General features: G+C 36.7%; 2 protein-coding genes across 4 annotated transcripts in view; one reads left to right on the top strand and one right to left on the bottom strand.

Moving 5' to 3' along the window:
- LOC136826626 (BTB/POZ domain-containing protein 6-like) overlaps positions 1-21,363 on the top strand; it is a 53,289-nt gene extending 31,926 nt beyond the window's left edge. For 2 of the 3 annotated variants that reach the window (XM_067083937.1, XM_067083935.1), the window contains exons 2-3: positions 17,483-17,692; positions 17,933-21,363. In XM_067083937.1, the coding sequence (XP_066940038.1) occupies positions 17,529-17,692; positions 17,933-18,887 (1,119 nt within the window). In that variant the 5' untranslated portion in view covers positions 17,483-17,528 and the 3' untranslated portion in view covers positions 18,888-21,363. Of the gene's footprint in view, positions 1-13,753; positions 14,274-17,482; positions 17,693-17,932 lie in introns of all 3 variants that reach the window. The other variant, XM_067083936.1, reaches the window with a different exon arrangement.
- Positions 1-23,073, bottom strand: part of LOC136826627 (uncharacterized) — a 225,553-nt gene that overhangs the window by 173,494 nt on the left and 28,986 nt on the right. The gene's annotated exons all lie outside the window — the stretch shown is intronic.

Below are 23,073 nucleotides of genomic sequence, written 5' to 3' on the forward strand. Positions count from 1 at the left end.
CTGACAATTTTATACTCAGATATGAAGCCATAAATACCTTTAATATCGAATCAACTTTACTGTGGGGCGAATTTGTGTATATTATAGTTTCGTCCCTTAATACACGCGTTACTGACATTTTTATACTCACAAATCGAAGCCACAAATACCTTTAATATCGAATTGACTTTAGCGTGGGAATAACTTACATCCAAAAGGAACAACATGGTAAGTGCTTCTGCCCCGGCCAGGTTTCAAACCTGTCTTTTTTTGTGTTTGATACAAAGGAAACAGGGACCTATCCATTTGATTATCGTGAGAGCCGGTGCAGATGCACTTAACACATAATTCCCTTTAGGTGTAAGTTATTCCACTTGAGAAGTGAAGTCAATGATAAAGGTTATTTGTGGTTTAAGTATGTGGTAAAATATATATATATATATATATATATATATATATATATATATATATATATATATATATATATATATATATATATATATATATATATATATGTGTATATATATGTGTGTGTGTGTGTGTGTGTGTGTGTGTGTGTGTGTGTGTGTGTGTGTGTGTGTGTGTGAGTGAGACACATCTTTTAACGGGATTTTTTCCCCATTTGTATGGGGTAAGGATGCTGCCTTCTTCTGAAGGACTTTGATTTGGCTTTGGGGTAGACCGTAGTCTCGATCGGCTGCCCTGCCTGTCATCGCTTAGACCCCGGTAGCGTAAGTACATGTATTGTACCAGTCACATCAAAATGCTGAAATTACCATTTGCACTCCTACAGTTTTCTGTACAGCATAACAAGTAAATCTATTAACAGAGAAAAACACAAAGAAATGAATAGAAATGCCTTCTTTAACCTCTGAGGAATATATTTACATAATCAAAATATGAAGGCTTTCCATACTCAAGAGTTACCAGTATAAAATAATAACTTCTATGAGCAATACCCAGTAAAATTCATATCAATCAGACGTTGACCATTTCCTTAACAAATTCATAACCATCACGATATTATAAATATTATCTAGAGATGCATTCTGCATCTGTACATGACAACGAGCCGAAATACAGTACATTTTTATGACCACTTATATTCCAAAGCAAAGGTACTTTAAGACACTTTCATTCACCATTCAGGCATGCGCAGCAGACGTTCTTATGAGTAAGGGCCTTTAATATTATATAAGAGAGCAACCCACAAACAAAATAACTAAAATTAGCTTAAATAAAAATTCCTTAACCCAAAGTTCTATTATATATTTCTACTAAATCTAAGACCTCTACTAAACCGTTATCGCTACAGGAGAAAGAATTCGAAGACTGATTCATTCAATCTGCTTGTTATTGCTATTACAGTATCTGCGTTCCACCATCTAGCTTTATCGCGACGAGTGGTTGGCTACCACCTAGAAGTATGCTACGACGGACGATGCCCAAACACAGCGCGCCCGTGAAACAACAGATCCTTTGTTAATGAGGGATACTCACAAGAGTCATGCCTACTTAACCCCACGGACGCTTTACGGCCGGCCACTTAACTACTAAGGGCTCCCTGAGGTCCAGCGCTTCAGGCTCACGAAATAGTCGTCTGGTTGAAAGCTTCGATGCAACACATCCTCTCTGATCCGAGAATTCCTTATACACACTCTCTCTCTCAAACAAGCACGTTTATTTTTAGATGCCTCAATCTTTCTAAAGTCCTCTCTCTCTCTCTCTCTCTCTCTCTCTCTCTCTCTCTCTCTCTCTCTCTCTCTCTCTCTCTCTCTCTCACACACACACACACACACACACACACAAAACAAACAAATTTACAAAAACATTCAATCTTCTTTTCTTTAATTTTCACAAAGCACCACCCTCCGCGTGTGAGTGTTTGTGTGTGTGTATGTGAAACACACATAAACAAACATGTTTGTTTTTATAGATCGATTAATCTTTTATTTGCCATTCTTCATACTTCTCTCTCTCTCTCTCTCTCTCTCTCTCTCTCTCTCTCTCTCTCTCTCTCTCTCTCTCTCTCTCTCTAAAGCGAGCACGTTTATTGTAAGTTAATTCAGTATTCTAAAGCAGAGCCTCCCACCCCCCATTCTCTCTCTCTCTCTCTCTCTCTCTCTCTCTCTCTCTCTCTCTCTCTCTCTCTCTCTCTCTCTCATAAACACTAAGAGAAACAGGTTTAATCTTAGTACTATTAATTTTTTCTATGATATTCTCTCTCTCTCTCTCTCTCTCTCTCTCTCTCTCTCTCTCTCTCTCTCTCTCTCACTATCATTCTCCATTAGTCTGTCCTTCGTTCCAGAAATATCAGACACCAACGGAGTGAAATTACTCGAAGGTTAGAACCTGACTAATTAACATTCTCCTTTTTCTTCCTATATGTCTCTTCATTCCAAATGAAAACAAATAAAAGTCTGGGAAAATGACCACACACAACCCACACCGCGTCATTACAGCCTCTGCAATACGCAGAACAACTTACGCAACCGTCGAACGACCTTTAAAAAAAAAAAAAGAGGATATTCAAGATACGCCTCATCTTGAAAAAGACGAAAATTGATAACAATGTCTACGTAAAAAATTACCTTTCATATTTTGTACATAACACCAGAATGACTCGACTAAGCCTTTAATTAACACGGAGGATATTCGAAATGCGTTTCGCCTTCAGGAAAAGGAAAAACAACAATTATAATAATAATAACAATAAATACAGAAGAAATGTCCACAAAATTACGATTTTCTAGCAGCGACGGGGATACTGAGCAAACGCCCCACATAGAAAACAAACAGAAATAAATACGCATTAAAATATCTTTAAAACAAATACGAATTAAAATATTCTACAAATAAATACGAATTAAATGTTATAAAGAAAGCAGCTTTCACATTCAGCACAGCAGAAATACAAAGAAAAATTCACAGGTTCAAAAACTATGCACAGAAACGGACCTCAGTAACAAACATCACAAGGGGAGGGAATAAGTTTGAGAACAAGTTTCAAGTGAGAGAGAATAGAGCGGAATGTGCACAGAGACGCCTTCCAAAAAAGCCACACACAAAGCAGACTGCGAATGGCCACTGTTTTATGCAGGACATGAAAGCTCCATTTAAAATGTCATTACCTAATTGAAGGGGATATTAGGGAAGTAAATTACTGTAGGCTTCTAGGATACTGTAGTTTCAGTTTATTTACAAGTAAACGTGTACAACACAGCCCACAACGAAAATAATGATACACATAAAGAACAATCAAAATGGAAGTAATGAAATTATTAGTAACAATATAAACTAGATATTTTAGAAATGCTTAAGAAATTCTAACAATTCCATCTTTATACTTTATATTTTCTTTTTACTTATACCTTAACCTCTTACCAACATTTAGAGTATTTGACGGATTGCAACCTGACCCAGGTAGAACAGAACTCAATTTGAAGTACAATGACTCAATTCGAAGTACAATGATAAAAAATATATTTAGAGAAATTCATTCGGCGTATTTTTATTTATAATGAGGTAGGCACTGCAGCGACATAGGGAAAACTTAGGGACTTTCAATCGCCCTCCATGGCCTTCCTGCTTTCCCAATTTCGAGGGAAAATCTCCGAAATTACCCCAATATCGAGGGTAAATCTCCGAAATTATCCCAATTTCGAGGATGAATCTCCCAAATTATCCCAATTTCGAGGGTAAATCCCCGAAATTACCCCATTTTCGAGGGAAAATCTCCGAAATTATCCAAGTCACTCGAAGTCTGGAGGGCAATAAGAATAAGCCTAAGACAAGCAACACTAAAACCTCCACACTGATAAGGCAGACGCAACTCCAAGACCAACCCGACGAACAGACACGACGGCAGGAATTGATAAATTTTAATGGGTTTACCCCAATTGTGTCACCTCCACGAGGAGAGGGAGCGTGCTCCTGCAGCTTGTCAGGGGATACGTCAGGCAGATACGTCAAGATTACTTTGCCTTAAACGCCATACACCACTTTTCGTTGTAGATGCGACATCCGAGGAGGATTTGGTCGCGGCAATCGAAACCACATAATTTGCATTCCCACAGGGTTCTTGGGCAGAGAGAGAGAGAGAGAGAGAGAGAGAGACCCCATACAGTGATTTACTCAGACAGGATTGCTTGTACAGACTGATTCCCGTAGAATACTCTTTTATAAAAATGGATCCCTTACGAGAGAGAGTTCCCTATACGTTGACTTATATATAGACATGATTCTCCCAAACATTATTTAAATGGGGATCGCGCGAGACTTATATATAGACATGATTCCCTTTATGGGGCGATTCTCCCAAACATTATCTAAATGGGGATCGCGCGAGTTCATGAATTTCGAAAGATGATTTACATAGCCCTTTGGAGAGTGTTCCCGACTAGATAACTTATGCACTTGGAGTTCATAAACAGGAATATTTTCCGTGTGATTCAGAAGTTTGAGACCCCCAGATTTTTCATACGAGACGCCCGCTTACAGGAATATTACAATAATTACAGGAATCCTAAAATAATTACAGGAATCCTACAACAATCAGGAACTTAAGAAGATTCAACGATCCTGTTACGCATTTTTGTCATGTATTGCAGACTCCCCATTCAAATGAATCTCAAGAAACCTACGACCGTAAAACCATTTATAAAGTAACACACAGGAATATTCCTGTTTTCTCGAGAACCATTCAATATTCATATTTATCATTAATTCCATTCATATTTATTCCTGAATTCGAGACCCATCCGAATCGCTAAAATCACTAACGAGATTCTAAATATATTTCCAATCTTGAAGCTCACTGGCTCCAGCAAGATTAAAAGTCCTTATAATACTATAAGAGTGACTGACTGATTTAATTTTCTTTGGCATCGTGACAACTAAGGTCACTGACGCCGATATCATATGTAGAGAATGACGACATTTATAGAAACTATGACCATGATAAGATACACTGTATATATAACACACACGCATATATATATATATATATATATATATATATATATATATATATATATATATATATATATATATATATATATATATATATATAAATTAAATCTATAGCTTTTGAAGAAGACCTGCCTCTGATACCAATCTAAAAGTGCAACTGGCATCGTAAACTTGTTCCCCTGAGAGGACTTTAGCAAGAATATACCGGCCATCCTCATCTCGGGCCTGTGAGAGAAGGCTTCTCCTGAGGTCTCCAAGGCTGAGGCATTCATTATAATACTACACGAACAAAAAAAATTCTATCACTGTGAACTGGACACAGAAAGCAATATGCAGCAAGAAAACTAACACTGAGAGACTTCTGATTCGTTAGGGATCAAGTTCTGGTGATTTGGCCATAATTATTATAATAATATAATACTTCATTTCAGCTCAGGGACTCTTGTAACTATGGAATGCGGACGCATTGGAACAGATGAGAATATAGGGTTTAGTCCAAAGGCCAAGCAATGGGATCTATGAGGTCGTTCAGCGCTAAAACGGAAACTGACAGTAAAAAGGTTTGCAAGATGTAACAGGAGAAATCCTCGCAGTTGCACTTTGAATCAATTGTTAGGAGAGGGTGGAAAGATGGACGAAAGAGAATGTGAATGGACGTACAGTGAAAGGAATGAAAGAGGCTGCAGCTAGGGGCCGAAGGGTCGCTGCAAACAACCTAAAGTAATGCCTACAGTGCACTGCGTGAGGTGCACTGACGGCACTATCCCCCAACGGTGAACTCATTGGAGAGTGACGTCCACATATTCTTGGGAAAATATTGTATACTTCCAAAGCGAATCGAAACTATTTGTTATCATAAAACCATTGACCAGCCAAGGGTATACCCAAAAACCACATTTGCTTTGGCAGACTTGAAATCACAGCACGACTCGCAAAATACTTGTAAGTGGACACCTCACTTAGCCATCTGGTTCCTCTGACCTCATGTCCAGGGAGGGAGATAGAGAAAAGCAGTAAAGACGCTGGGAGGAAATACGAGAATAACATGAAGATTGATGATTAGGGCGATGATGATGAGAAGCGAGGACTGAAAAAGAATGATGATTTTGACTGTCTGTTAATCTTTTAGATACGTACGCAAATTAGGTACGTGATTCCAAAATATTATTCACCTTGCCATTGATTTTTTTTTTTAAATTCCAACTCAAGGGAACTTGCACTGGACATCACTGTACCCAGATAAGTGTGAAATTCAATCTCGTTAACCCTTTCTCCATCCAATGTTATTTCGTCCCTTGCACATACTTTGTGACCTCATCGCTTCAGTTTTTCTTAGAATAATTCCGAGTCCGATCTCACTAGATATGATGCATTCTATCAAGGAAGCTTTGTGTATCTTGCAGTGTTTTCCTGATTAAAACAGCTTTATCTGCATAGTTCAAGTCTGTTAAGTTTCTATCATTAATCAACTGTCTACACACACACACACACATTATATAATATATATATATTACATATGTATATAATATATAATATATATACTTATATCTATATATATATATATATATATATATATATATATATATATATATATATATATATATATATATATATATATATATATTGTATACATGAATTATATATATATATATATATATATATATATATATATATATATATATATATATATATATACTGTGCATACGTGAATGCATAGTGGTGCACACACATACAAACCAAAGCTCTCCGGCCTTTTGTATATTAATCATAGCAGGGGTATCTGCATATGACGTCACCAGTCCTAGCTTAGGATGGTGGTGCTACTAGCCGTAAACAAACTGGTTGGCTAAGGAATAAAGTTTGCCCGAGAAGGGGGAAGGGATAGAGCGAAGGGGAAGGGGAAGGTCAGAGAGGGGAGGGATTCAAAGGGAACTCGGTAGAGGAGAAGGGGAAAGAAGAAGGTTGGGTCAAAGAGAAAATCCGAGAGAGGAGACGTTTAAACCGATTACAAACCTGTTCTTTCTAAGATGGGCCTAACAGGTGACACCCGCCTCTCTCTCTCTCTCTCTCTCTCTCTCTCTCTCTCTCTCTCTCTCTCTCTCTCTCTCTCTCTCTCTCTCTCTCTCTCGTCTTATATTAACTCTTCTATTTATTACTTCTAATCCCCCTTCCTTCTTGTTTCTATTTTTATCTTCTCTCCTATAATCTTAACCCAGTCTTGATGCATATCATTTTTCCCTCCATCACATTACATGCCGATCAAGGAGCTAGAGTCCGTGCTGGCATAAGGCCAACTCGATCAACAACAATAACAACGACTCCAATAAAACTCTCTCACCGAGTGTTTGCTGTTACTACATATTTATATTTTTTCTAATTCAGATGCACTTCTGTCATTCAAGGATCACTGACTTATTGAATATTCAAAGCCCTTCGGCCTTGCCTATCCACAAAGCCGCTTTTAAGAGTTTTCTAAAATATAAAAATCTACCAAGCAAATATGTGAAAACTTGAGTTAATTTATCGAGAAAATGGAGAATGTGCTTCCACAATGCAAAATGTATGCATCATCTCAATTCTAGTTGCCAAACTGCAGGAAAAACATTACTATGCTAACTTTCGTTTCTTCACAGCCATACATTCCAAGGACAGTCTATGCGCAACTAACTCTCGGAAGCATTAAATAAAAATCTGATATCTGAAAGCCTTCATTAAAAAGACTTGAATGTTACTCTTACTTTTACCGTAGAGCGGTGACTTCATAGTAGAGAATTCAAAACAGCTCTACAGACTACATAGGTGATTTCAAATACCAACCTGTAGTATATTATTTAAGCTTCAGAAAACCTAATCAAGGCAAATAATTTAGACCTAAGAAACCTCCCTTGAATATCCGCAATCCCGAAGGTGCTGCAGTTAAATAAGCACTCTTTCAACCCTGGTAAATTAAGCTAGTGAAAATGAGTACTCCCAGCAGAGAAGGCGTAAAAAACAACCCATCTCGAATTATAATTAAATTAAACATGAGCAAAACAGACACGAATCTATGACTCAGTGACCTCATTGGATTCTCCTCAACCTACTTAACCTCACCTTGGATGCTGCGTCCTGATTCGTGCATCCTAACCTAACATGACCTCGAACACAAGGTGCTCTACCCAGACAATGAGCCCCCAAATAAACTATCCTCCCCTCGAAGCGTCCTACCTATTTGAACATGTTTAATGAAGATAATAAATTTCAGAAAGTGAGAAATAAGCGTTCCTTTTTTTTTTGAGATCCTAAACCAGTATAACGTACGGAACGTGACACGAAGCGCGCAGCTTCACGCATCGACGCATTATCTTCTTGGCTTTAGTACAAATCAATTGCGTGTGTTGACGCGCGCTAATCGTTGCTCCGCAGTGATAGGCTAGCGTTAAATACGCCTCATCATTATAAACTAACATAAACTATATGACCCATCACTGGAGCACGAGAACCAGCCTTCAGAACCCCTCTTGAGTTTTGTGTACGTGCTTGCCTTATGCCTCTACTTAAACAAGAAATGAATCTCTCTCTCTCTCTCTCTCTCTCTCTCTCTCTCTCTCTCTCTCTCTCTCTCTCTCTCTCTCTTTCTCTTACTAGTTTCCTTACTATTCGGCATTTATTCATATCTGTTCCCTCGCATACTCACATTAATGACACGGCTTCCCCAATCCCTTTTGAACTGACAGGGGTTTTTAGTCCCACCCCAAAGAACCAATCAGTAGCCAGAACGATATCAGTGGCGACTCCCTATTAGTCACGCTCTTGCATAGGTTGCCAGCGAGTAACCCCCATGTTACGCCAGCTGAAAAGTGGAACGCTGACACCGCAAAAAGAAAACAATAATTCTGACAGACATCTGGATCCTTTTCAGCTATAAATATCACACTGGCTGATATTTGTACTCTTTCTGACTGCTTCTTTCCTTGCTGCTGGTTCGTTTTTATCTTCCTTCTTTCGTAAAGTAAATTTCTTCCAAAAGAGGTGACAACCAAGCGGAATTAAAGGCAAACCTTATATCAGTGATGAATTGTTGCATATATAAAATGGCGACAATGTAAACAAGTTTCCAGTTATTTAGAATAAGAGATCAACAAAAATCACTAAAAACAATCCCACACATTTTAAACGTAACATTTTATATAATCGTTTCAATTTCATTTTTGTTTTCTTTTCCCTACTTTCAGGCCTCCTTCTTATCAGTACATTCTCTCTCTCTCTCTCTCTCTCTCTCTCTCTCTCTCTCTCTCTCTCTCTCTCTCTCTCTCTCAAGTTCTACAAGAAAAACCTCAGTCGTGCCGGTCGGTACTTTCGGAAAGATGGCGTGCAACATCAACATCAGACGTCATTAGGGCCGGTCAAAAAAAGGACGAATAATACGCACCTAATCACTCTTGCCCATTCACCTGAAGATAATAATTTCGAAGGGATCAACAAAGAAAGCACGCAAGCACGCATGCGTACACAGACCTATTCCAAGCCCTTCTGATGCAGGACCCATTCTCTAACAAAGGAGGTGGTTATTGGTCCAAGAAACAGAATAAAAAAAAGGAGGGATAATCCGCTTTCAAGTCATGAAAGGAATATGCCACTACCCTTAAACCAAGAACAGGATAGAGCAAAGGGATAAAAAAAAATGTTAAATATGAAAGCAAGGCTGAGCCAGGGTATTAATAAGCAACGATGACAGGATAACCAACAACCACCATTTACCTAATGAAAGACTAAGTTGCTCATATTACCACAAAAGTCTTTGCTTCCCCGGCGAGAGCTCGTCACAGCGTATTCGCCGGGCCGAGAAGCAAAAGAATAAAGGCTTCTTCAATTCCAAAATCATCGGGTGCCAAAATGTACACTCATACGCGCTTTTATAGCCGTGCCACTTAACAGCATAAAGGAACATGACTCACGGAACCTCAAATACGAACCTTCGGATTCCTTAATAACCTAATAATCTGGTGCGTGCGTGCGCTCCCTTTGTGGCAGGGAGTAAAAGATCCACGATGTATGCACCACTTTCCGCGGGAGGCGTGGGTATTATTATACTCGAGACAATACTACGATTTGAGGCGCCTCTTCTGACTTTCTTTCCTATTTATTTGGGACCGTGTTGCTGTTCCTGTCTTCAATTTTGGACAGAAACGCGAGATTGACCTTGTTCTCCTTTTTTCGTTAAGTGGGCCAATACCAGAATTTTGGCTTTTTTTTTTTTCTTTGGGGTATCGCTACCATATTTGGCTGTTCTTTATTTCATGACTATTAATCTATGATAATACTACGATTTTGTCCCTGTGCTTCATACCTATTAATCTATTTGGGACAGGATCACGACTTTGGCCTCGTTCTGCTTGCTTCCATTTTATTTATGCTAATCATACAATCTTGGCCCAGCTCTTCTTCCTTCAGTTTTTGTATTCACTCATGACCTTTTCTTCTTATGAACGTACAAACAAACGCAGTAAACTTTTGGCATGGCCACACAAAAACAACTGGTTAGCATAAGACGATAACTCCCTTACACAACCCGGCTTCACGTAAGTTATCACTGAAATCTTTTCTCCCTCTTCCATAAACCGCGGATGATAATTAACTATTATATCTCCTACTTCACTTATCTGTTTCCTTTTTATCTGCGTCTGAACTCCCTTCAGAGTATCCGTCGGCTTTCCTTTTGAAAGCGAAGTCGTCAATCAATCTTTATCTCGTCAAATCACGTGACGCCGGCTGTCTCCCTAACGACGTTTATATCAGCTTTGCGTGGAGTTGCCTCTTCACTAATGACAAACAAAAAATTTTAAAAATCAGGAATCCTATTTCCTTTCAGTGTTCCCTTCAGCCTCATTCTATTTCCGTTCTGTACCTTGAAAGTTTGAACTATTTCCGTTTACTGTAACAATTTGTATAACAATAGTCCAAAGGCTTGCCTTGAAAATTTCCTAGAAGACTTGTTATCCAATACTGGCTAACACAAAGTCAAAACATAAACCACCATTTTATTAAAAACCCAATTCCCAGAAAAACAGAATGAGAGAAAGCAATAACGCGTGATATCACCTTCTTGTTATGAATTATTTTCCCAACGTACAGCATAATGGTACTTAGGTAATCAAGACATCTCTTTGGAATTAAATGTCACATCCGCAGGAATCGTGAAAAAACTAAACATGGATCGCGTAGGTTCATCTTGACGTCATAGCCTCCACGTTGATAACCGCGGTTAACTTTTAATGATGCTTAACGAAGAACTTGAAGCCGGGCAAGGAAGCAGTGCATAAAGGGGGTAGTGGTGGAAGGGGGGTATGGGAGAAGGAGGAAAGGGGCGTAAATTTGGCAACTTTTGGCCACCGGGCCTTTTTATGTTTGTAAAGAAAACATGTAGTGTACTAATCCCCAAGGTGACCAGCAAATCACACGAAGGATGCTGACGAGTTAATGGCTACCAACGTCTGTTTCATTTTGTTTTCTGTGGTTAATCTTAATTTTTATACAGGAGTAAATGACTTCCAATTTGGTCTTACTGATCTATAAACATATACGTGTTGTTATATCCTGCTTACTTCTATGGCATACGAAAAATTCTTTAAACTATACATAATTATTACAGTCGTTCACGTTCGTCGTAATTTGACGTGCTAACTTCGTAAGCTGCCAGACGCTACCATCCACTCCTATTTCAGGAACAAACAAAGTACTATGCCCGTTCCCTAACTCCAACTGGGAGTAAAGATCTCCAGAATATCCAATTCCCCCACTCCTATTCAAAACGAATGCAGACTAACCACCTCATTTCAATAATTGCAAACCATGGCCGTTATTCCAACACACGGAAAGTCTCGCAGTGACACGGAGGGCCGAACGGACGGGCAAGGGCAAGGAGAAAATAACCCGTTGCAAATGTGCCCCGCAAGTCCATCCCTCACCAACATTTCCTGACATCTGCAGAATGAGAAAGATAAAGACGGCCTGAAACGTTTAATTAAGAGATACAGCGACATGCCCGCAATCATACGAGGAGAATGGGGATGGGAGATGGTGGCGGGCATTGGGATGACAGTGGTGGGGATTAAGATGATGTGAGGGGATCGGGAGCTTCCCAAGGGCGTGTTTCTGGGGAATGGGGAGGTGGATTCGAAAGGGGAATGTGTGTGTGTTGCAAAGGCTTTGGTGCGTTCCTTCTTCCCCCCACATCCCCCACCCCAACTCTTCCTATCCTGAGATCTTACCTCAAAAATAATTCACGACCTCGACGCCTTGTCACGTTTAGAGGTTCTACCCTAGTAGAGAGAGAGAGAGAGAGAGAGAAGAAATACTCAGTGCAGCCAAAGAAAATGAAAATGCATGTTAATTCAGTAAATCTCAATGTTCAAGAATGAAAATTATTTCATCCGTGTACCAATAATTAAAACAAAGTAAAGTAAAAACGAACACGCTTTAAACCAGGGATCACAATTTCCTGGTTGGACATTAACGAAGCTGTTGGTAACTTACCGGCGATAAATAACTTGCACAAAAGGAGTGAAACCCCTAAAAACGGTGTTTTATTTTTATTCAGGTTAAACGTATCTACAGTATTTTACTGTTGTTTGAATTTTGACCAAGACAAGGATCCACTAATTAAAACTACGGTATATCCATACACGTGCATATGTGCACAACCATCCAATTGTGTGTGTTTGTGTGTGTTTTTTTAAAGGTCTGTTGATACTAACAAATTAAACGATGTATATACGATGTACAGGACCTCTTGATGAACGTTTCTTCAAACTTATGTGACAGAGATTTCATAGTTCACATTAGAAAATCTGCTTCTAGAAGATTAAGAATTTTGCCTTAATAACTTATGATTTTTCTTCATCCCACATGACAAGCTTTGTACAGCCCTTGGTGGAACTTACCGAGTGTATAGCCCTGTCAACTGCCAATGTTAAAACGCAAATAAATTATGTAAAAGAGGTTTTCTCTGTGGATATGCAGCCCAAAAAATACGTGTATTTCAGAAGTAAGCTAACATGAAACTAAGAATAATCTATTATTGCAGTCCCCTCTGAACAAAAGGGTACTGTTAATTTCCTCTATTAAATGTGACATTGTATATTCCATCGACAGGATTTCTCAGATTTCTCATTCCTTTATTCCTTCACATCTTTCCATTCAACTTGAAACTTCAACGAAGCCTAACTATAGATCCTATTCTAACTCATCCTAGATTGCAGTGTCCAACCTAACCAGTCCTAAACCAAACTAATGAGTAATTGACATTTACAACATATTTTCAAATATAAATACATACATACATACATACATACATATATATATATATATATATATATATATATATATATATATATATATATATATATATATATATATATATATATATATATATATATATATATATATATATATATATATATATATATATATATATATATATATATATATATATATATATATATATATATGTGTGTGTGTGTGTATATATAACATATATATATATATATATATAATATATATATATATATATATATATATATATATATATATATATATATATATATATATGGGTGTGTGTGTGTGTGTGTGTGTGTAAATACAGCAACTCCCTTCATTTTCTTTCTTATTTAAAAGCACTGCTTCATAGTAATCATAATAAAGATGTGAACTCATGTGTCATGTGCTGGAGAAACAAAAGAGCAACAGAAATATCTAAAATTTTAAATTTCAAAAAACATTTGAATTGCTTTATCAACAATTTCCCTTTTCCTAAACATTACAGGTTATCATCTCAGTTTAGATAAAAAGACTGATGAGAAAAAAAATTGAGTCCTAGCAGAAAATACACCAGAAATGACTACAAGAGAGACAACTCCTGTGGAGATAGGATTCGCATGAACATCAAAAGGCTTTGCAGGGAAATATTGTATCAGTCAAAATGAATGAAATAAGATCCAAAACCTGACATCAAAGACTCTGTGAGCAGAAAAGGAGAGCCAAAGACATTCGCTGAAAGTTTTTGATAATCACATGAAAATTGGCCTACTCATTTTCATTGCAAACTTAATAATAATCTTTTAATTCATCCGGCTCATGGAAACCGGATTGCTTTGGGCTAAACTCTTCTACCAGCAACAAGGCTCCATGAAGATCCAGCTCACAGAACAGAAGGCTAAGGAAAGCTACGCAAGGAGCGTCGCCAATTCCCGGTGGTGTGCGGACACCATGAGGAATTTGGTGTACTACACCGTCATGGGACCCTGTAAATGGGTACAACTCTCCTTGCACCTTATTCGTGGCAGGTAAAATATTGCAATTACAATAATATAAATGCATGGAAGCGTAAATTTCAAGTTGATATTATACAAAAAATAATCAAAATTACACCATTGAACAATAATACTACACATATTGGCCTTTAACCTGAATTTCAATGATACTAAACCCTGTGTAAAATGTAGAAGTTGCATCAAGTAAATTCATTAAATGTATAAAAAGAAACTGCAAATCATGAAGTAATACCAAGTTTTGTGCATCCATGACAGAACGGGATTTTTTCATAAATAAAATGCATTATGTTAGTTTAAATACTATGTCTGTGAATGCTGAGTACCTATAAATACAGTAGAGTACACCAGTTACACACACCCTAGGGCATGTATAAATGCAAAGACAAAACATCAACCCACTGACTGTACAAACACACACATGCAATATATATACATACATTGAAGCTTATTTACAATATCATTTAAACAAAACATTCATAAACTGTATCTACACTGCTACACATATTCAGCATTTTCTAGGTATCACGCAAAACCCCTTTTACAATATGATATCTCTTATCAGTTTGCCTCCTAACTTTTCTATGGCTAATATAAGAATGAAAATAAACTGAATTAACCAATGAATTACTAGCAACATCAAAAGCATTGTGAGCACTAGTGCTGGGTGATACAGTATAAAGTCCATTCTTAATCTAGCGATTCTTTCATAACACATCAGGTGTGCAGACTTCCCCCTCTATGACATCAGCATACCATCTACGCAGTATTGGCATCGCCTACCTCTCATCCTTCTCCACTCCCAAAGACTGTCAGCGCTAAACATTCTTATTAATCAAAAGCCTTCTTGACTCCTCTGTTGCTATTATACCTAATGGATTATGACTAGAACATTCCTTATTGTTACTCATCTACTTGCTCCTTAGTCTAAAACTCCTCTGCTTTCTCATATTTACCATTCCTAACATTCCTTTACTGTATCACTTTATTAGATAACATGAAAGATTCCCTGATATGCATCTCAAAAGGATATGAATGCTGCATTTTAAATAAAGTATACTGTCATGTTACTGCTTATTACAGCTTGTTCCTGCTAAGTGCAATTCATCAGCTTTATGAAGTTCAGGAAACAATTCCTTTTTTTTTTTTTACAGAAAAGTGAAATCTTCCTTACAGTGGTGAAGCACGTCCTCCTGCCTGCTTCCTTACACCTATGGAATGTGTTATTTATACCACTGTCTCTATTCACAAGATCCTTGTTTATAATCAATCTATGTTCGTCTTTAAAGGAAGACGGAGGGAGATACAAAACAAAAGGAAAAAAATCATGGAGGAATCATACGTTGTGGCAAAAGCCCTCTCATGTATAAGCTAAGCCAATCTGCGGTTTACAAAGCACAGAACCTGAATATCACCTATCCCAGAGACTGACATTTACACTACCACAATCTGCACCCATTAGAATTTGTCACATATGCGTTCCTCAGAACTCATAAGCTTCTCCAAACATACTACATTCCTTAATACAGTAACACCAATAGAATGTAAGGAGTACAAAATATATAAGATGCTCATAATATGATAAATTATTGTCAACAATCTAATACAGTATACGTTAACTGTCAAAACAGACCTATAATAATATCTTGGTGAAGAAGAAAAATTCCTTGATGGGAAAGTACTGTAAATGCCTATAAGTCAAGTAGCCACAGAAAGGTTCTGTTGCTGATATTATTGTTAGATTAAAGTGGCCTTGTACCAACATAACCCTGTATTATAGTCATAAAAATTATTGTTAATTATTATAATTAAAAAAAAAATTGCAGTTACATAAACAGTTATGGAAGAAAGTTACACAAGAAAAATACACTCCATTCAACTTCAATCAGTTCCAAGATTTTCCTTACTATCATTATGTAGTAGTAGTTCAATAAGATCACCAAAACCATTTTCTATATTTATAATAGGCTGCAGAGAAGAATTTGCTCTAAGGGCACTAATCAATTATCAAAATTCTTCCTTTGTGCCAAACATTTGATCATTTCCGGTGCACAGTGAAGGTTTCTCAAACAATACTGTTGAAAAAATGTTGAAGCAAAATACTTCAACAAAAATGTTGATAACCTAGAATCACCCTAAAATCAGGGGTGGAAATTGAAGGAAGGTAATACCATAGAAGTTCAACTGCCAGGCAGAAAACAACCTAGAGGAGTGGTTACAAGGTAAGATGCAAAAACCAGAACAGCTGGGGACCTAAGGAATACAAACTTCAAGTAACCTTTAATACTGTTTACAGTATGCCATTAAGAGCAAGAACACTATGAAGTAATTGCATAAGAAAACTAAACTGTTGGAAACCTAAACATTACATTCTCATTTTGAAAAGAATTTCAACATAAGGAAAGATTTAAATTCCTTGAATTTGTACTCAGAGCCTTAATACTGGTACACAACTTTAAAAAGTAAAAATTGTATATCTGTACAATTACAAAACCTTAAAGCTGAATATGAAAACTGTTTCATCTTCTGTAAAAAATCCAATGGTAAACTTGATCCAGCTCTACATATTTTGGCTATAAAAAATAACAAACAAAGGCTTAAAGACTCCTTCCAAAAGACAGCATGAATTGTTCATTTCATTAATTATCTAATACAGGAACATAATCTAAATATCTATGGATTACAGAAGTACAAATCTAAAACTGGGATTTAATTGCCTAACAGTGAAAATCAGGTTGCTCTCTGTTACAGTAAATGTTTTATTAAATGATTTCTTACTTACTTTTAATTACCAAGAGGCTTCAAGAAAAAATATTACTTTAAAAAATATGATGTTTCAAAAACCTTAAAAGGGTTCAGAGGCCTGGTTAAACAAATCATTTATAACTAACTTACATTTGAAGTTAAAGAATTAGCTAAAAAAGAGAGAATTATGATGAAAAAGAACTACAATACTAATCCATATTCTTACAAGACCCAGAAGAATTAAAAGCCTTAGGAGAATTATGAATGAACTTCATAATTTTCCTCTTCCGATATCTTGAGACAACTTTCAAATAACTAGTGAGTGTGAAAATTTCTGAAGATTGGTAATGATCATGATGTATGTTTATTTGCAAAAAAGACAAGTGAATGGTGAACCAATTTTGACTAACCAGTATTTCCTGGTAAATGTGTTTGTGTAAGGACAATTGCAAAAATATTAATATAAAATTTTCCCACAGATCCTACAACCTTTTTGAGAATGAAGATGGGAGTGATGTGATCCTAATGGTGGGAGATGGCAGTTATCGAGAGAGAGTACCAGCCCACTCCTGGGTACTTGCTGCAGGCAACCAGTACTTCAGGGCCTTGTTCCAAGGCCCTTTCGCTGACAGGCACAAGAAAACCTACGACATCCCTAATGACCCAAAGGGATTTCAGAATCTCTTGAAGTAAGTAATGAATTCTGCTGCCAGCATTTTTCATTATTTCTTAAACAATTCATTCAAGCCAAGTAGTAAAAACTTACTGAATAGAAATCATTCCTTCAAAAACTAGAATGAAGAAATTATACCACAGACAAAAGATAATTATATACAATATCTTAAAATTGCATACATGGCCTATAAAAACCAATAAGTTCAATCAAACCATTATACTTGAACAGAATATAATAAATGCCTTGTTTACAGGTGGTTGTACCGTCATGAATGTGGGATCCAAAGTATGGATAGTGCCCTCATCACCTTACAAGTAGCCATTGAGTACCTGTGTCCAGAATTAGCTGAGTTATGTGTCGAGTACATTGGGAAACACTTGAGAGTGTCTAATGTGCTAAAGGTGCTACAGTTCACCTGGAGATACTGTCCATCTTCTCAAACTTCCGATGACAGTCAGGGATCATCAGTTATATCAACAGCTCCTTCAGCTCCTAGTCTTGAAATAATGGAAGATCCTGATGAAGATGACGATGACACAAACTCATTTGGTGCTGCAGATAGATTACAGCAGCTTGACATATCCCAACATACAGTTCACAGTATGAGTCAGCTACAAAAGCTTTCAGAAGAAGCAGAATTCCAAGACCCAACGGCATGCTGTAGTGATCTTTATAACGTCTGCCTTGAAGTAGTGGACAGCGCCACCCAGGCTGTTTTAGCATCTGAACCTTTAGAAGAATTAGATTACAGAACTCTACAGCTCATCTTAAAGAGATCAACTCTCAACATACCCAACGAATTACCTATATTTCATGCAGTGCAACGGTGGTCAACAGCTGAATGTAAACGTCGCATGTTGCCTCTGACCTCTGACAACAGAAGAGCAGTTCTCGGTGATCTCTTGTACTATGTAAGGTTCTTGAACATGACAAACGAGCAGCTTCAACAGACCAGTAGCCTCCTCACAGCTGATGAATTCAACTACCTTGCTACTAGAATTTCAGGTCACACTCCTGCAACAGTACCTGCCACTCTTAACCCCCACCTGGCCATGATGGCTACACCTCGCCATCACAAGCCGCCTACTCTGCCAACAACAGATTCAACAAACAAGAACAAGAAGAAGGGTACCACAGGCAAGAGAAAATACACAAAAAAGGAGCTAATGTTGGATGTGGTTTCCTGCCTTGCTGTGATTTTTGATTAGAATCTTTCTGCTTAAATGAATCAGTGTTACAGTAGTTGTTTTCAAAAGAGGTTGCATTTATCATTTTGTGAAGGACAACATTCTTTTGAAGTTCAACACATTTACCTCAATGAGGTTTAGGTTTCAAAACTAACAAGAAATTGGGTTTGTTTTTAGTATGGATGTGTGATTCATAATAGATCCTACTTTTGACACAAAAATTGTTGTTAGTTACATGGAGAAAATTTAAAAAGTAGAACTGATTTTTTATGTCCATTGTAATAATTTTACAAATTCTGCTACTATTGTTAAAGGAATCCATTTGATCACAAATTTTTATTACAGTATTGTTAAATGAACTGATAATTTTATGAAACTATAAATTTGTTGTAGTTTGATTGCAGCCACTTAGAGAATGGAAATTCAAATTGTAAATACAGTACCATAATGTGCATCACATCATGATGTACTCTGAATGTGATAATTAACTAACTTAACAAAAATTGCCTTAACTTGATAGTTGTTAAGTGTGTGTAAAGATGTTTTGTATTAAAATGCTTTTTTTCTCATATTTTATATGTAAGTTGTCTTGCATATGGTAAATAGTCTAGTCATTTTATTTTCATTACTTAGCATCAAGTGGTGTGGTTAATCAACTATAAAGGGATTTTACAAAGAAACCATAACAGCACTTCAACATATTTTTTCTATTTCTTCAATCAATAAAATTATCGAAGAGTATGACTGTTAAGGGAGCTTAAATTAGCAAATAAAATTTGTCATACTGTACAGACCAATAACAAGAGAGAAGTAATATCCCTATGTACTTATTTCATCTCAATTTCTGATATCAAACAACCTTGCTGGCTATTATTAGTCACACACACACTGCATAAGCAGTGGAGTAATGTTTCAAGTACAATTACTTTTAGTATTTTCTTTGGGGGGCTTAGGTAGTTAGAAATACAGTAAACAGTTTATTATTATTTTTGACAGTGATTATCCTGCTACCAAAGAGTAAACATTTCTTTGGGCTTGTTTCTCTCCTAAATCTAACTGCCCATTATGGTATATTATACTAGAATGGGAAAATTAAAAAACAGCATCACAAACATAAGAGATCAACTATATTGGGAAGAACCAAGCCTAAAAAAACAAGTGGTACTTTTGCCATAGTATCTCCCATGCATTTAATGTATGTACAACCAGATTAAGCTCAACAGTTTATTGCTCTCTCTTGTCATTGATCAGTTCTCTGAATTAAACCATCGAAAAAAAATTATAAAAAAGTACTGTAGTGCCTAAACATCTTGAAGAAAACTTTGTCAGATCTCAAAGCAAAAAGCATATATTTATAGCCTTGATGCATTCTGTAAATATTTATTACGCCATTAACGCACTTAAAAAGTGCACTGCCTTTTCTATAAAGCCACTAAAGCAGCAGCCATGCCACTGACATTATGACACCTGGAGATTACTGTAGCATTATTATTACAGTACAGTGTTTAACAAATGAAACTTTCATTTACTTTTAAGGACTGTGAGTTACACTGTATTATGCTCTACTTGAATAGATTTTTGTGCATATTAAGTGAAGTGCTCACATGGCAGTACTGTAACTGTATGTCATTTTGAAAAAATAAAGTTGTACCTAGTTGTACATTATCAAAATAAAAAAAGGAAAAAAACATGTTAAATCACACTCTGTAGCTAAAATCGAGCAAGAATTACAGTAAACAAAGTGCCATTGCTTTTTTTGCTTTACACAGTATTATTTACTGTACATGCATCAAAACTTATTTTGCTTGAAAATAAATTTGCATTGCTCACAATATTTACAAACGATTTTCATATTATTCAGTGCCTGTGCTTATGGGAAATGTCAGTGCAATATGCTTGAAATTCTAACAACAAATGTAAAAAACATAGCATAAGTGAAAAGTAAGCAGTCATAGTCTACAGTAATCAGAACTCAATTATACATATTCAATAGACAGAAGCACACATTCTAACTGTCTTATGATAAAATGCAAAGAATTTAATCAGTCTTTACTTAAATATATTTCATGTTTTTTCACCAGTAATAGCTTTCTAATGTCTATTTCTACTTTAATGGCAAAACAATTAAATACAGCAGCTTTTTGTTAAACTTTACATCATAACTTGCTTTTGTTTATTACATTTTTCACTTATTTGTTACCAATAAATAAAAGGGATCTTTGCATAGTGTCACCATAATGTTGATAAAAGAAAACTACTTTCTTTGTACATTAATACATGTGACTGGAGTTAGTTTTTATTGTGAATATTCATTCTAAATTAATTTTATTTGAGTCTTAAGTTAACTTCAGTTTATGGCATTATGGTTTTCCCTTATGACTGAAAATATACATTAGTCTGTATATAAATGCAAAAATTCTTCCAAAAGGTTTGTTTTACATTTTAGCAAGATTGTAAAAGAATGTTGCCAAAGTTAATAAACCGAAAGGTCTAAACAGTACAACATCTTATTTGCAATTCCTCACTTTATCTATGGGGTAGTTATCAACATCCTCTACATGGGGGACCAGGTACAGTGTGCTTTTCACAGCAAATTGCAAACATTGCTAAAGATTCATTGGTGTTTCTTCAAGCCCCACGACATAGGCTTTAGGCTTTTTACTTTTCATTGTTTGAATTTTCCTACTTAGCTGCCCATCTTCTGTAACCAACATCTCCAAATTTTAACTCTCATTTAAGAATACCTGGTAGATCCTCTGGACTAGCCCTTTGGAGCTTTAAAGTGACTCAGGTCTCTTCTTAAACTACTTAGTAATAATTAAAAAATTATTAAAGCAAAAAAACCATTCTTGTGTAGTTTTAAAGTGTATTACTGTATAGCAATATGCAATTCTTTGTAGCAATAAACAATTCTTTAGTTTTAAAGAGCTGGAGACCTTGAAAAATAAAGAATTGTGTACTGCTAGAATTACTGTTATGTATTGTTATACTAACATCCTTGAAAAATTACACATGAAGGATCTTTTTGTTACCTACAGAGCCCAACAAAAAGTCCCCATATTTGTGAGTTACATATATGAGGTAGAACTGTGAGAAATTGGGGTAGCACCTCCATGTACCCATCCAGAGAATGGCTTTAAATTGCATATTCAATACAATATTTGAAGGCCACATAGCAGGAGACTGCTTGTATCTCACAGGCTTTGATTTTGAGTTGTCACAAATATTCCTCAGTTATATTTGTCAGTTACTTCCAAACATGCCCTGTAAGTGACTTGCCTGAACCAGAAGAACAGTGTGTTCCTCTAGATGGTGGGGGTTGTCTTGTTTGCTCCCATACTAAAAGACACTTTGGAGGAGAAGGGTCATTACCTTTTAGTCCTCCGACGGTACTGTCTAATAGCTCTCATGGGGGAAAAGGAGGGAGTTGCTCTCTGATTATGGAATTAAAGCCAGAATAATGATGGGGAGAGTACGGACATCACTTTGGCTCACCTTCTGGGTCTTACTCATGAAGTCATGAACAAAGGAAAGGCCAACATAGGACCAGTTCTCTGTCTGGATAATGATGTCCAACAAGGCATGTCATGCAAGATCAGAGCTAGAAGGTACACAATCTTTACTGTTAAGTCCTGAACAAACTATTAGCCCAAGGTACTTGTAAAGAGACCTGATCAAGCTCCTCAATACTAGAGCCAAGTCCCAGCTGAAAGATCTGACTGCCAATCTCAGGGGAGACTGCTTCTCTTTGGACCTGCATAAAGATGAAAAAGTCTGCTATTAAGGGAACAAAATCTCCACATGCAGAAGCATTCTATTCTCTGCCCTTACCCATTTTCCCCGGTAATGATTCAACATCCATCTCCTGCAGAGCAGTAATAGCAGCAGCTGCTACCACTGAAAACCTCTCTCTGAAGGTATGCTGGATGATATCCATGTGTGAACTTGGCCAACTTGTAGTAAAACAAATGCAGGTAGTGGTCATGTGAAGCTGGGGCGTGTCCAACCTGTCAAAGAACTCAGGAAGGTGGGGTTGTTTCACAACCCAATAATCCTTAGGGTTTACCTTATCTCATACAAAATTATATATAAATGAATAGCAGCTGAGAAATAAGTCAAAACATTGATCCCTAAAGCTAGGGAGAGGAAAACATGAAAAGCAGCACTAAGTCAGATGGCAATGATGTCCAAAGTTGACTAGTCTATG

The sequence above is a fragment of the Macrobrachium rosenbergii genome, chromosome 41 (genome assembly GCF_040412425.1).
Source record: "Macrobrachium rosenbergii isolate ZJJX-2024 chromosome 41, ASM4041242v1, whole genome shotgun sequence".
Lineage (NCBI taxonomy): Eukaryota > Metazoa > Arthropoda > Malacostraca > Decapoda > Palaemonidae > Macrobrachium > Macrobrachium rosenbergii.